At 30.4% G+C, this 17,331-nt stretch overlaps 1 protein-coding gene across 3 annotated transcripts in view; it reads right to left on the reverse strand.

Moving 5' to 3' along the window:
- Positions 1–760: 760 nt before the first annotated feature.
- Positions 761–17,331, reverse strand: part of AstA (allatostatin A) — a 205,266-nt gene continuing 188,695 nt past the window's right edge. For all 3 annotated transcript variants that reach the window (XM_014426897.3, XM_067050362.1, XM_014426898.2), the window contains exon 2: positions 761–1,743. In XM_014426897.3, coding sequence (XP_014282383.1) covers positions 1,200–1,743 — 544 coding nt within the window. In that variant the 3' untranslated portion in view covers positions 761–1,199. The remainder of the gene's footprint in view (positions 1,744–17,331) is intronic.

A 17,331-nucleotide genomic window follows, 5' to 3' on the forward strand; every position in this document is an offset into this window, starting at 1 on the left:
CTGTACTTTTTTGAATTCCAAGAAATATTTCTTGGAAAAAAAAATCAAACGGAGAATAATGAATCCTTAAGGCTAGTGGGCTGGGACAAGTTGTCCTCTTCGCTCACGCACCTCTAAGAATAAGTTACCGAAAAGTTATCTAGAAAGGAATACTTTATTTTAATGGTTTTATTCAATTCAATGGTAAATGTGATGGATCCATAGCCAATACTAAAATGAAGAAGTGTCATCACATTGGATGCAATCTATTCAGATCTAAAGATAGTAACCAATAAATAAAATAGGTGAAGTTATTTTATAGGAGGTGAAGTTATTGTTAGATTTATTATTAGCATAGCTGTAAGAGGTATCTTATTATTACTTATTTCCTACGAATATCCTATAAATACCCTTTCATTTAAACATTATCATGGATATTTACCAACTTTATCTAAACATCATCATGGATAACTTTATCTAAACATCATCATGGATATTTACCAACTTTATCTCATCATCATCATGGATATTTACCAACTTTATCTAAACATCATCATGGATATTTACCAACTTTATCTAAACATCATCATGGATATTTACCAACTTTATCTAAACATCATCATGGATATTTACCAACTTTATCTAAACATCATCATGGATATTTACCAACTTTAACTAAACATCATCATGGATATTTACCAATTTTATCTAAACATCATTGTGGATATTTACCAACTTTATCTAACTATCTTTATTATTAAGGGACGATACACACATAATATATGCTCATTTACCATTTAATTTTCATTTTATGGACATTTCTGACACTAAATACAGTAAAATTCAATAACAAATGTACATCATTTCAAATGATTGTGTTACTCATAATATTTTGCATAAAGTATAAACATAAAATGCAAATGCGGTTCACAATCGGATAGTCATTACATTTCAAAATAAAGGTAGACATCATAATGAGTTAGGATATCTGACACACTAATTAATAAATTTTATTTCTCTCAATTTGATTCACATTAAGCATGTATGTACACAGTAAACTTGAAAAGACATACAATATATACGGATTTACTTTGAATATCCCTGACACATGCATTTAAATATATACATACATTATTGAATTAAATAATTTTAGAAAAAGAACGTGATAATAAAGGTTTAGCATGTTAAGTATCTATTAGCATAAAGATACAAAAATAGGCTTATAAATTGAAACTGGGATTGATTTCATCTTTGGTTTGACTTCGTTTCCCAAGTCCAAAGTTGTATTGCATGCTTCTTCTACCAGGTAGTTCCTGCTTAGCACCGTCTCTCTTTCCGAGCCCAAAGGAAAACCTGTGACCGTTGTTGGATCTCTTATCGTCATCGAAACCATCGTTGAAACTTGCCTCTCGGTCATCGAATTGAGATCGTTTTCCAAGTCCAAAGTTGTAGGTTTTGAGAGGTAGCCGTTTTCCCAAACCAAAGGAGTACTGCTTCATTCTTTTAAAGTCGTCTTTGACGTCGTCATCTTCGTACTCCAGGTCCATGTCGTTGAATCTTTTGCCGTAGTAGTAGCTGTCGTCAGCCCTTTTGCCAAGTCCAAAGTTGTAGATAGGTAGGCGTTTATACTCGGAGAGATAAGTATAAGCAGCTCTTTTTCCTAGGCCGAGGTCGTAGAGGCTTTTGGGTTGAGAGTCCTTTCCAAGGTCTGCGAGGCAGATCTGGGCCAGGCAGAATGAGATAAGGATTGCCAGCAACATTTTTCTATGGACAGAACAAAAATACAGTCATTTCTATATCTCTTTGATAAAATATTATAAAGTAATATTGATTTTATATAGAAATCATATTAAGTACATATATATTATTTGAAGTACATAGAGGTCAATGATTACTGATCAGCGTTTTCTACTTTTATTAATAAATTAATTCTGTTTTCTTTCAAATTTATGATGATTTACATGAAAAAATATTTAAAAAGATATGTACATTGTATAAGTATTGTTGTTATCAATATTATTAATAAAAAGTTTATTAGTAATTAAAAAACTAAAAAAAAACTGGATGTAATAGCATAATGGATTATCGCTTGAAAGTATCCCACTACCAAACCTTTGTTACCAAAAGCTGTTGAAGATTTTTTTCAATCGAGCCAAACGTTCCCAGACAGCCTCAGTGTTTGTGTGGTACCAATAGTTAATTGACAACATTATTTCATGAATTTGATTCATATTATTGAAACACTTATAAATTATATTTTTAATATTTATGGATTTTTAAAATTTGTTTGTTAATTATTGAATTGAGTAACCAATGTTGTGAATGGTAAATCATAATTTAATCGGGAAGTTGCAATGCCAGTTCCCATTATGGCCGAGTGGCAGGCAGCACTGATAAACTATTTCCCTGTATTTATTTATTTTATATTTTTAAGTATTTAGTAATTTATTTATTAACCCAAGTAATTTATTTTATACTTTTTATTAATTCTATTTCCCTGTATATACCATATTTATTGATTATTATTCCCTGTATAATATTTATTGATTTCGGAGTAATCTATGTCTATTACAAACTCTTCGTAATTGATAACTAATATTATACACAGGACAATTCGAACGTATAGTTAAAGCAATATTTATTATTTACTTAAGAAACTATAAATTGAAAAAAATGCTTTATATATTAATACTGCATATAGTTCATTGTAGAACTCAATTTAAACCACAGGTTGCAGTAAAGAGTATGTGTATAGTACCGTATTGTGCCCCAAGACCGATGATATTATTAACATAAACATTTCTCATTTAACATAAACATTAGTAATAATAAACTATGGATAAATACAAAATATTAAAGAATTTTCTGAATATTTTAGGTGAAGATGTAACCGTCCGCTAGAGAAAGCTGAGACCAACTAATCTTTCCCGATTGCGTTACAACTGTGTTATCATTTGTGAAACTGTTATATTAATAGAAAAATAAAAATTTTAAGTTTTAAATTTTATAATTATAGTGCTTCCAATGGGTAGTTTCTCAACATGCCTGTACACTCCATTTTAACTTAGATCAAATTTAATGAATGTATTATATAGTATACAGTTTTCTATATAATACAAATTTTAGTAGTTTATAAATTTCAATATAAATATTAAACATTTTTTTTTAATGAAATAACTGCATTTTTTTTAAAAAAGGCATTTATTTCACCCTGATTTTTTATTACTTTAATGAAAACTATGTATAATTACTAGTCTAAATTGATGAGTCTGCAAAGTATAGGTAGAGGGAATAGAAAATCGCGGCTGTTTCTAAACGTTAAAGAACCTTATAGAAAATCATTTAAAAAAGAGTAAATTTGTTAAAATATGATCTCTAATAGAGCTATTTACGTTCAATAGTTCTCGAGATATACAGTTTAAAAAGAAATATTTCATAAAAAATACACTGAAAAATCAGTATTTAGTGAATTTATTTTGAGAAATCTATATCTCAAAAACCATTCAACGTATAAATATCTATTAACACTCAACTGCTAATGCACTATAAAGCAGTTTATGACGTTTATCTTCGTAGGAGTAATAGTTTTCATGATATTCGATAAAATGAAGTCACAAAATGTTGATTTCTAGTTGTTCAGATAAAAAAATATACCTCAGGAATCATAAGACGTACATATGTCAACCAGAACTCATAATAAAAGTAATTTAACTTACTATAAACTAATTAATCACACGTATCCTCGTAGGGGTAGAAGTTGTTATGATATTCATATAGGAATATAACTTTTGTACAATAAATTTTGTCCGAACTACTATAAATCAATTTATTTGAGCTAATATTATAATCAGATAAACGTTATAACCTACTTTGTAGTACATTTAACTAGCTTTAATTTCAGTCCTGGCAGACATCTGTATCAATGGTTTTTTAGATATAGATTTCTCAATATAAATTCACTAGCTACTGATTTTTCAGTACTTTTTTATGAGATGTTGCTTTTAAAAAAGCTATAACTCGGGAACTATTTAACGTATATAGCTCAAGTCTGGCTCATATTCTAACAAATTTAGTCTTCTTTAAATGAAGTATTCTTAGGTATATAATTAATTAATTAGGTATCTAGTGCTGTTGGTAGTTTTAAAAATATGGAGCTCCGCCTGAAAAATTAATCTCTCGATCTTCCCCTTTACTTAATTCCACCTCTTTACTATAGAAAAAGAACCTCAAAGATCCTGGAGTGTTAAGATCAACCATTGAATAGATCTATGTATTGAAGCTTCCTTTCTTCTAGCTTTATGATATCGGAAACTTGCCTAAAAGACATTATTAAACTTCGTCAAATTACTTTTTTTTTCATAAAAAGTTCAAATTCCTTATCAATAAAATTTATTTTCTATTAAATTGGAAAGCAGATTATTAAAAAGTTGAAGGGTCTCAGCTTTCTTGTTGTAAACCTAAAGAAAGGATCTTAATAATTACTCTGTGGTTTCGTGGAACTTAAGGATTAGGACCCCCTTTGGTTATATTAATCATTGTTTACTTCAAAAGAGAGACAAAAGTTCATTGAGCAAGGATTAGGCCAGTTCTAAGGGACACTGCCGCTGTGGAAGAAGGCATTAAATATTTTAGTCAGTTAATAAATTTGTTTATGAAGTAAAAACATTTTTTGCCAGTAATATACATATTTATGTACTATTGATTAGTGATAACCGGGGGTAGAATTTTCAGAATTACTTAAAAAAAACAAAACCATCTGCTCATTATTTGGTAAAACGTTTGAAAACTCCTGTATTTTTAAATTTTTAAACGCGAAAGTGTGTTACATCGAACCTTAGTTCCGAATTTTAAAATATTCCACTTCACTGACATTTTCGCTGCCGTGCATTGGTAGAAAGTGTGAAAAAACCCTCCAAAATGTATTGTGGATAAAGGAATTCAACGTAATTGGTTTTCCCACTTAACGATATCTGTGAGCCGTAGACTTAATCTTACAGGCGTTATTTCGGCATTGGGAAAAAGTGAGTATAATGTTTGTTGTCATTTTGTTTTAAACGATCCAACAAAAAATATTTCGGCCAAGTCAATAACAATGAAAGTTAGTGTACAAATTGTTGTTTTTCAAAAAGTAGGTTTGTTTCTTGAAATATTTTTCCTAAATTTCTTCGGCCACTTCCAATTTAATACTGGAAAAATTCGATTTTGCACATTTTTGGTAGATCAGAAAAAATGAGCTTTATCGGGCTTTGTAATGAGATTATTTTCCCATAAAAGTTTACATATCGGAGCAATAATAAATAGTAATAATAATAAACACATTGAGGGGCCTGGGAGGTGAGAAAAATGATAAAATTAACTACTTTGAATTAGAATAAAAATTTATTTATAAGAAAAATGATTTCAATGGCGGAAAAATTAAGATTTATATTTTTACACCTGAAAGTATTATCAAAAGTGCATTGATATTGCCCTTGAATTCAGCACGCTGAATTACTTACAAATTCATGGAAATTACAGGAGATTTATTTTTTATTATTTTTTTGAGACTGGTTCCTCTGGGTTCTGTTTCCTGCTTTTCTTTTTGCGATTTTTTTATTTTATACATTATATGTTTTTAGTCCAGAAATATTCTATAATTCAAGCTACGTGAGGGTGAGTACAATGAAACTGTACTATAGAGTGTATCAGTGATAGAAACATGGTTATTTACCAAAATCGGATTTTCTAAACATTTCTGAATTTGAGATATGGCTGCTCTAGAATTAAATAACTAATCTGCTTGGAATATTACTCTCCAACTTCCTCATCTCGCGACTACTAGCAGTGAAGGAAAGGTCAGCTCAGGTCAGTTAATTTTCCTCTAAAATTCGCACTCGATCTAAAGCTTTTAAGAACGTCATTTTTTAGAGATGAAATAAATAAATAAATAAATCTTCAGGACTTCAGAACGATTACACGGCAACACGACGGAAGGCTAGCGTAAGGCATTTGGCATGTTGTTAGACTTTCCAGCTTTGATCATGTCCAGAACGTCCCCTGACAAAAACAAGAACACTTTTTCATGTAGCTAACCACTTGACCAAAGAAAATTCATGGAGTCGTTGAAAAGTCGTGGCATGATTGAATTTTTCCAAAGCTTTAGAAGGAATAGTTTCGGAGGAAGAGCGCACTATGAGTATATCAGCACTATACCGACCTCCTTTATCAGTTGTCTCGTAAATTGAAACCCAAATAGGTTTCGAATTTACTCCTGTTTAAAACAAAGAAAAGAAAGAGATAAAATCAGGATGTTGGGAATCATGCTTTAAGACCGACTAATTATATATCTGCAGTGTATCTGAGTGATTTTCTATGACACTTATACTGTTTTTTATGACTATAGAGTAATATTAGTTTATTTTTACTATTGGTTCATAATCACTGGGTCAGGAGAGACTGTTTCGAGACATAGTTTAGCATACGACTTTTTAATGTTTATAGTTATGCTATAATTGAAGCATTATTTAATAGTAAGTTAAGTCCGGTTAAATGCATATCATGGGACAAGTATATATTCTGAAAATAAAAGACCAGTCAGTAATAATATACTTTAAAAAATCTTATAATTAAACCCAGTAATTTCTAACTTAAGTATAATAATAAATTATACGAAAGTGAGCATCAATTAGATTTTTCTCTCTTAATCGATAATATTCTCATAACAGCAAAATGTTAATTGTGTACCTTTAAAGGTGGAAAATTGACATGAGCACTCAATAGTTTGTAAGTGCGCTTTAAATGAAACGGTGGAGTGGTTTGATTAGAAATTAGCAACAGCAAGGTATAAGTAATAACATGCTGGAAGATTGCTGATTGACCGTGTTTATTAATAAATGGAATATTTATAGTCAGGGTGCTGTCAAATTAAATTCAAATAGTAATATTTTGCACTATTTTTATTTAAGCCAACATTTCGCCAAACGTTGCAGGGCTTCTACAGAGCTAAAAAAAGATACAAAAAATTAACATAAGTAAAAGAAAGTAAATGGAAAATTACCAGGATATACAATGAAACATAAAAATTAAAGATTTATTTTTTATTAATATAGTTGTTTGAGAGTGGTTTAGTTTCTTTTTAAAACAATTTTGATCTCTTTTCTCTCAACTTTATTCCTTTTTTAACATCCGACGTTTCGACCTCTCAGGTCATTCTCAAGGATTCCTTATTCTGTCTTCATTCCTTTTTTTTTTTTCCCTTAAAATTCAGTTTGAAGGTAGGTTCTGTTTGGGGTTTGTTAATGAACATAAAAGTGGTTATTGAAAGTTTAAATTTAGGAAATAGTTTAATAGAAGAAATTATTGGGACAAAGGCAATTAGCCGGCAGTAATGAATTTTAAGGAAAAAAAAAAAAAAAAAAAGGAATGAAGACAGAATAAGGAATCCTTGAGAATGACCTGAGAGGTCGAAACGTCGGATGTTAAAAAAGGAATAAAGTTGAGAGAAAAGAGATCAAAATTGTTTTAAAAAGAAAATAAAAATTAAAGGTTATAAACAATAAATGAAAATGCCACCCCCACCTCCTCCCGTTACAAACGGTTCACTCTGACTTTGACTTCCGTCAAAACAGGTATGAATTCTGTCTCGTTCATTTTCTTCCTTTTTTTCTTTCTTGATTTTATTCTTTTCCCTTTTCATATCTTAATTTGTACTTTCTTTAATATTTCTCTTTTTTATCTGTTACTATTTCCATTTTCATTTATTGTGACTAACCTGGAATCCTCACACAAGACTCAAAAGGCACGTCGATTTCGACTATTACAGCACTTACTAGACAAACGGTCAAACCCTTTGATTGCATCCCAAACTCTCCAGTCCCATATCACAACCCTCGAAGAATGGTGTCGAAATTGGAGGATAAAATTAAATCCCATCAAATCACATTGACTCTTCGTCGTAAACCTGCCGACTGCCCTACAGTATACTTTAATAATGTGGCTCTTACCCCTGTAGAACAGATTCGTTATCTTGGACTACACCTTGACACACGACTAACCTGGAATCCTCACACAAGACTGAAAAGACAAGAAACTGCACGCAGATTCCGACTATTACAGCACTTACAGACAAACGGTCTAAACTTCCAATTCATTACAAAAGACTGATTTTCATGACAATTATAAGGCCTATCTGGACATACGGAGTTGAGCTCTGGGGCTCCACTAAACCTCCGAATTCCTCTCGTATCCAATCCTTCGTAAAATCCTAAATGCTCCCTACTTTGTTACAAATAAAATCATCCACAAAGACCTTAATGTTCTATTTGTAACCGATCTAGCCCGAACCAGATATCAATCCTTCCATTACAAACTCCCTAAACACTCAAACCTTTAATCTTTTTTTAATCTTGCTTCCTCTTTTATTCCGGACAATCCTCCGAGGCGTCTGAAAAGAAGATGGCCTCGAGACCTTATATTGTAAAAATGTTTTTAGAGTGCTACCATTGGGTAGTTTCTCTACATGCTTGTACCATACCATTATGATTTCCTCAAATTTACTTGATGTATTTATGAACAGTTGTAAATATCAATAAATAAATTTAAAAAAAAATCATTTATTGTTTATAACCTTTAATTTTTACGTCTCATTGTGTACTCTTGTAATTTTCCATATACTTTTTTACTTATGTTAAATGTTTGTATAGTTTCGTCAGGGCTAAACCCTGCAACGTGGGGCGAAACGTTGGCTCAAATATTTGAGTTTAATTTGACTGCACCCGGACTATAAATATTCCATAAGTAATAAAAGTAATAATTGAAGTCTTATGGAAATAGTTAGAATAAGCCTTTGCCTTTTGGTTATGTTTCCGTATCTCCATTATCTAGAGGTTGGAACTAATCGAAAAAATCTATAATACTATAATTAGTAAATTTGCTCATTGAATATTATTTATCTTTCAAAGATTTATTTCTTGTTTTGTTTATCGATATTGAATGAAATTTATTCACTGGAAATTTGATAGGGTACAGGGCAGGCGGAGTTCTTTTTACTTTTTTTTTTAATATCTGGCCAAATGTAAATAGGAATTTGGTTTGGAGTTTGGTGATAGTCTGGAGGGGGGAGGTTGAACTTTGAACTCAGTGACGGAAACTTTTTTTGAAAACGATACTAATTTGACAGGAGCAAAGTTCAAAGGGGGCTACTCACATAAAATGGCGGTTTTGCGGGCAAGTGGAGTTGATATGAGACAAGAGAAAGTGCTTTGAAAGGGCAAAGCTCTGCGGTCTGGTCAGATTTAGCCAAATCTCCTCCTCACCATTGCCCATTTTCCTCTATAATGTTCATTCCGGTTTTCGGTACACAAGTGAGCTTTCTCTATCATTTAATATCTAGTCTAGCGTCCTTTCATCCGTTTGTTGACATTCTTCAAAACCTTCGTCACCACTGTACCACTATACTCCACATATGCTCTTTATATACCGACAATTTGCTTTTCACAATCGGAAAAAGTGCATCGACGTTTTAAATGGTGTAATCGAATATTTTGTCAAACAAATATAAAAATAAATTAGTTTCATATCTTTTTATAATAATAATAGTAATTTAGAATACATTACGAATTACAAATGAACCTCTTTATAAGGACCAATCTTTTCTCTCCAATAGAACACCCTTACTTTGAAGCATTATTAGGGAGTGTGTTATTTAGATAATTAATGCCGGTTCGTTTTTAATATAAATCTAGTAGTTCAAATTCTTTAAATGAAACAAAAAAATTCTTGATAGAAATTATTATAGTATAAGGACGACCCTAAACGGTCCCTTTGAAATAAAGTGCATAAGAGGTTTTTATGCACCTGTTTAGCCCTAAAGGTTTGTCAAAATTACACAATATCATAAAGTTATGCATTCCAAAAATGTTTTCGACTCATTTAAGGTGTATTTTATTTTTAACAAATCGATTTAATTGCCTTTGAGCGCGCGACAGTATTCGACACTAAATGTCGGATGGAAAGTTTTCAGGCATTTTTCGAAAAAATTTAATGTTTAATTATTGGATTTCTATTCTGTTGTTCTAATAAATAATGAAATTATAATTTTGAAATTATTTATTTTAAATTATATCATATAAATATTAATTTTATTTTTTATTTTACTATGTATATTTTTTATTAATAAGTTGCTATGAGTGGATGTCAACACTGTTTGAGTGCACTCCCTAGGGAAAGACTGAAAATAATTCTTGAATCTTTCTGTACATTTGTAGCCAAGTACATTTGTAGATTGGTTATTATTTTGAAAAAAAAATATGAGTGAAAAAGAAATATGATAATTGTTGGTTGATCAGTGCTAGTTAATTTTGGCTTACGATTCCTCGAGTCCGGGTATACTTAAGCTATGACTAATTATATATATAAATAAATATATATTTTTAAAATTACTAATAAATGTTAAAAGAATAAATTTTTGCACCAGTAGTAGGAATTTCAACAAAATATTTAAGTTTTTTAGTATTGCGATGTTATTTTACTCATAATTTTCTGTTCAATACTTATTTTAGATTGGTGAATTTCTCAAACCTAATTTAATTCAGATGGTATAAAAAATAAACGATTATAGTTATTTTATCTGAATTAACTGACATACGTTTTTGCACCAGTAGTAGAGAAGGAAATAATGATTTTTCGTCTTAATACAAATATTTTTCTGAAGGTCTTTATTATATATCACAGTAGATTTGTCAATTATCCTTATTCAAAATTAACATATTTATTTTAATCTTTTTAAAAATATACTTAATCCAAAATATTAAAGGTTATATTTTATATAATGCTAATTTACAATTTTTTTTTTTTTTTTTTATTAAAACTGCAGTCTGTCACAATTATAAAAATTATGCTTTTTCTGGTCTTAATGTGATGTGCCTACTACTGGAAAAATGGCTTAATTGTGAGCATCAGGCAGAAATTAAAACTTCCAAAGGAGACAAACCAAAATTCTGTATCTCATCAAGCTATATCACTTCAACGTGGATAATTCGCTGTTATTGGTTGAAATATCTTATCAAAAAAGATACCTTAATCGTTGAGATGTCTCTAAAAGAAACCCAGAACAAGTGAAACTTCAAAACACCTTTTCAAATTCAAACTCTTTAGTTCTTCCAAAGTCTTATTTTTTATACTTTAAATGTCAATTGCATACTACTTGTACAACCAGTTAATTGCCTTGGATATTTTCCTTAAATTTTTCAACTTATAAATATAATAAAAAACTAATAAATTTTGATATTTGATGTTAGATTTCACCAATAGGTCAAAATGGGTATGAAGTACTAATAAAAGTTTATATTTCTCACAATTTTAGTTTCCATTTAATTTTTTATACGAACAATTTACTGAAATAGCTCAGCTATATTAAATCTTCCAATTTTATGACTCTCAGGGCTACAAAATTCTTTTCTCGTACTACACGGGAACTCACAGTATATTGTTGTGAATGGCTTTCCAATTTTATGGCGTTAACAAAAATAAATATCGACTTTCTCGGTATTATCTGTTCAATAGCAGCCACCTCTTACTAAAATATTCTCTGCTAAATTTTAAAACGATTATGAATTGAACGTTTCTTTTAAATGTTAATTTATCATAATTGTTATTGTTTATCCCTAAATTACTCTTATGGTTTTATTACATTACTTAAGTGTTATTTGGTTTATTATTCCTTGTTCTATATTTTATATTGTAGCATGATACTAATGACATGTTTATTTTAAATATCTTTATAACTTTGTGGTTAAAAACTTTTAAAGAGAAATCAAAATACTGTTTTTAAACTGCAATAAATAAAGTGATATTTGTAGTTGTGACTGTTAATTTTTTAAAAAATATATCGAATATGATAATTATCGTATCTCTATATTTTTACATCTCTCTTTATTAAAATTTATTTACCCCCTTTCCTGGTCATTTCTGAAGTATTGTGGGCGGGGGTAGTTATCTTCAGGTTACCACCCTATTCTATCCTTGGTTGGGAGGTCAAGTTTTCATTTGATGGGACTCTTACCGAAATACGAACGCCTCTTTTTACATATCCAATCAAGTTGGTTAGTTTGCTGTGCAATGTAACAATTTAAATTATTAATTATAAAAAAACGTTTTGTCTCTCTCCTTCCCTCGTTCTCTCTCCCTTCTGATTTTATCCTCCTCTCTTATTCTCTCCCTCTCTCAGTATGAATATAATATGTCAATTTAAATAACGAAACCTGATACATTACTTTTCAAAGGTACACACTCTTACTCATATAATTTCATCAGTAAAAACACAATTTAAAAGTTGGTAGTATAAATATCATTTCGATATCATAATTAAGCTCATGTGGCCTCTAAAATAAATCAAACAAACTGGTGGTTGCTGAAATGTTATCCTGACTAACGCAGTTAACCTATAAACATGTTCATGTTGCCATTATGAGAGAACATTATCTGACTTATGTAACATAGACTGCTTTCCGTCAACATTGTCTCGAATATCCCCTTAAGGTATTTGCTATTGATTAACTGAAGCTAAGATAGATACCTCATAAAATACGCTTATAGTTTTATATTACATATTTTAATAAACAAAACAAGCAAAGTTTTTATTTTTCCATCACTGAGCGTAATCTGGTCATAAATATTTACATCTTTAAATATTATATCATAATCAACAACAAAATTTTAGGATAATCTATACATTATGTATATTTCACCTTTTTAATTTTAAGTGTTTAACGCATATATTTGTTTTTTCTTTTATAAAATAATACATTTAAAACAGTCGACTGATTTAATAAATATTATTATTTTGACAATTGCCTGATCATATTATTTGCTATCCGTATCAATACATTTTATATCAACTTGATTAAGCAATTATATGGTATCCTATGTATTAAGATTAAATACTTCTACGTCCATAAAAAAATATCGCATTCATCTTATACTCACCTACATAATAAAATTATATTTGTAGATTTTCTTTTACAATATGAAAATCTAAATAGACAACTGAAACACTAAATATTCCTGTACTATAGGACTCCAATTGTGCCCATTTTTTTTTTGCTTGACATGGATTTAACCATGGTGAAAATGTTTAGGAAGAATATTCCTCTGTAAGGTCCAGTAATAGTCTACTATGATATTGGTTGTCCCACCGCCTTAACGTCTTCAATGATCCCGCTTTCAATTTTTCCACACTGTAGGCATGAATTGATTTTCAGATTTAATTGGGACGTTCATCATTCTTGTCCGACCATTAGAAAACTTCAGTAATTTTCAGTAAAAGTAAATATTCACCATGCAGAAATGGTGGTTTAGCTGACCAGAGGTTTGGGTAAACCTAAAAGCGTATTTCGTATCGATTCATACCTTTACATTGACGGCACACATGCAGCAATAATCGAAGTGGTTTGTTGGCTCATACCATTTCATTGGTACACGAAATGGATGCCCTTTGCGTCCTCCTGGAACTCAGTGTATAGTGTAGAACTCAGTATCCAAGTGTGTCCATACCGATTTTATAATCTGTGTCCCGATATCCCATTATACAATTTGTTTTCCTAATTTTTATTTCTTCGTTGCTCTTCTCAACATGCATTCTGTATAGACAGTAAAATAGATCGGGATCGCTAACACAAGGATTGAGTGAATTAATTTTGTTTCTTCCTAAAACTAAAGAAGTAATTACGAGTTTTATGAATAAATCGGCCTGTCTAACTTCCGACTTAAAAATGTGAACAAAACAAGATGATTTACTGATTATTTTACTGGAATCAACTTGACAAGAAGTGATAAGCAAGTACATTTTAGTTTTGTATTGATAACTTTATAATAAGAGCCTAATTATAGCCTAATTTTATTATAATATATATATATATAAAGTTACGGCCTGAGTCAGCTGACTGAGCCGATCAACTGATTGTATGATATACATAGAGGAGCGATTTTGTTATTTATTCTATTCATTATATTTGTTTAGGATTGTTTTTGACTTTTGAAAATATTGTTTTTGTTTCATTTTAGCTTATTTATGTATTGTAAGAAGAGTTGTTTTATTTTATTCTTAGATAATAATAGAAAAATGCCCATTTCGTGTTTTTAGATAAAAAAATAAATGGTTTTTTGGGGAAAAATTATATGTCCGGTACTAATAAACATACGGAGCTCAAATTTTAATCAATTTACTGACTCCGCTGCAAAACCAGAAATGCATGCCTTTTTGAAATTTACTGTAAGGCAGTTTCCAGGATATCTAGGATTATACGTTGATCGTTTTTTAAAGAACAGTTTCGATCAATAAAACGATTTCCTAGTAATATTTCCAAGCATCCTTCCTCTACCAAGTTATCTAATATCGCCGCCCATCGTACACATTTGATCTTCAATTTAAATCCTCATTACATTACTGCAACACGCGGCCGTTTTCAGACTTATGGTATGTGTTAATATTTGTAAATTGATAGAAAGATAAATTAAATCTAACATAAATATTATTGGATGTTTGTATATTTAGTTAGAATCTGTAAATATGTGCATATAATCATCTTTACTTCATTTATGTTTTCTTTTATTTATTTTTCTAGAACATACCTTAAGATTTATGACTTGTTAAAACATTTATTTATTTATTTTTTACATAAGATGTTTCTGATTTTCTTTTGAAACTTGCAAATATGTACATAAACGTAATTGCTCTTTCCATTAAATTATTTTTAGTTCATATATGTTTGATTTTTTTCATTAAAAATGCTATGCCCCTATGCTTTATGGTATGATAAATAGTTTTATTTTTTTTCCTTGTACATTTTTTTGTTATTTTAATTCTTTTATTTTTTATTTCATTATTTAGTAATGTTTTATAATTCCATTATTATTTTTAAAATTTTGTTTTTACTCTAAGACTCTGAAACCTATTTTCAACGCCTGCAAAATTATTCTATACGGACTAGCCCAGGAATGAAAAAAGAATATTATTATTAGTATATATAATGTTGGTGGGAGTTGGTAGCTTATTGGTTAGGTAATCCTGCCCCAGTCGGATAATTATTTTCTGTTTCGCTGTATTCATGAGTCAGCCCTTTGGGATCGGGAACTCTCTGAGATCTACCTAGCATCATAAAGTGGGCACTCTTAATTAGGTCCAAATCTGGAGGTTAATCGCGGTTCTCGCCAAATCTCCTCCTTGCACAACCTTTGGCTTAGTGAACCTAACAAATTAATTGCAGCCGGGGGTTCTATCGGATTTTACAGATTTAATTTTTAGTAATATAATTAACACTAAATCAAAAAACAAATTATGTAATATTACCAAGTTATATTATTAGTAGATAATAATTAATCAGTAAATTTAGGTTGGTGTGTAATTTTTTTTTATATAAGAACCCGTTCAATATATATGTGTATACCTTAAGTATATTAAACTAATAGAGGGATGAACTTTCATAAACACTTTTATGAAGTAATTTTTTCATTTTATACTTTTTTCTTTTATTGGAAAGTACAGTTGCTAGTTAAACAAGACCGCAGAAAGATAAAATCCCCCTCCCCTCAATGTAAGTCCAAGCAGTGTTCCTTTATACCTCGTCTTGAAACGACAAAACAACCTGGACAAAATTCATCAAAGCCACCAACCGCATACCTTTCATCTTGGTTTCTTTCACCGGAGGTAAAAACCAGAAATAAGAGCATTCTTTCTCAACAGTGGCGATGGCTTGCTTGCTCGTAAAGTCTGAAAATGTCAGGTAGGGCAGTATCATCTTTTCATCGGAAGTAGCGCTGTTTTAGAAAGGTTCTTCTGGTTGACGATATTTCACAAGCTCAAAAGGGTTCAGTCTCGTGTCCACTCCGCCTTATTGGTGGATTCGTTTCATAGCTGAAATATAATTTTACGATGGTGCAGATAGAGTATTTTGTGCTCAGAAAAATGGGTTTTGATCTCTAACAAATGTGTGGAGTAGAATCGAATTTCTTATTTTATGATCTCATTTCATTATATAATATGACGTTGGGGTAATCAAATGATTACACCGATAACAAATGATAATATAGTAATAGCACCAGTATTTTACCACTTAAAGAAAACCTTTTCGGTATACATCACATTATAATTCCATATTATAATGCTTGATTAAATAAGATAGGTGATAGAGAAACTTCTTATTTTAAGCCCGACCGAACTTCGGATTCTTTCAGAATTATTATTACCGATTCGTACCTTATTAAACATTTCGGTGATGCACATCCGTAATAGATTTACTAACTTCTTTGGTATTTCCTGTTCAATCAAAATATACATTTTATGGTGGTCAATATAATCGTAAGCCTTTTTGAAATCTACATAAATCTGATGAACTACCTCGTTGTATTCCAACTTGACGTAATGAAAAAATTGGATCAACAGTTAAACGATTTTACCTAAAACCACATAGGTAATCTCCGATAATGAGGTTATAGATTAGTTAATTAGATAGCATTGTGGCGAATAAGATAAGCGTGTAAGGTTGTTGGACTTAGTAACGAACGGATCCCTAAAACGTTAATAAACACTGAACCGACGGGTAATCGTAGGAGGAGTAGACCGAAATGCAGATGGGAGGATTGCGTCAAGACTGATTTAGTAGATTTTGACTTGTAGGGGCCTATTGGTTATTGGCATTGAACCTTCGGGTTTGCTAAGCATTTATTATTATTATTATTTATTATAGCTATGAAATACTTATTTCTGTTTCCATAATTATCTTTCACATGTATATGGAAAGACCAGACCATGTTGTAGCCAACTTTTCGATCGATCCTACTACCTTCAGCTCTTTATGTATGGTAACGGAAAATACGCATACTAGTAGGAAGATGACAGAAACAAGTTAAGTAGGTTCTATGATCTTAAATGGATTTCCCAATCGTTGATAAAAAAAATGGATATGAATTGGAGTACTACCGCAAATATATGTATATATGTTAGATAGTTTAATCTGTTGCTGCAACTATCTTGACTAAGCAAATTCTCGGATAACCAGGGGATGAGGAAAATGGATTGAGAAAATACAATAAAAAATTGAAAACCGCTATTTTTTCTAAAACTTGATTTCGATTTTGGCTGAAACTAAATTTCTATATTGAAGGTTTTTTTTTATATCTCTAAGTCAAATATGTTGATGTTTTTGGTTTTTAATTTCTTTGGTTTGCAATAGGGGCATTTGGGTACTAAATTCGTTTTTCTACCTTGATCAGAAGTATAAAATGAAATGTCATTACGAAATTATTGCAGATCAGAGTGCACATCTGATTTCTAAAGTGTTACATAATGTACGACAGAAAATGAAAAATATATAATAA

This window comes from Halyomorpha halys, unplaced genomic scaffold (assembly GCF_000696795.3).
Source record: "Halyomorpha halys isolate HHAL.00 unplaced genomic scaffold, Hhal_1.1 Scaffold601.1, whole genome shotgun sequence".
NCBI lineage: Eukaryota > Metazoa > Arthropoda > Insecta > Hemiptera > Pentatomidae > Halyomorpha > Halyomorpha halys.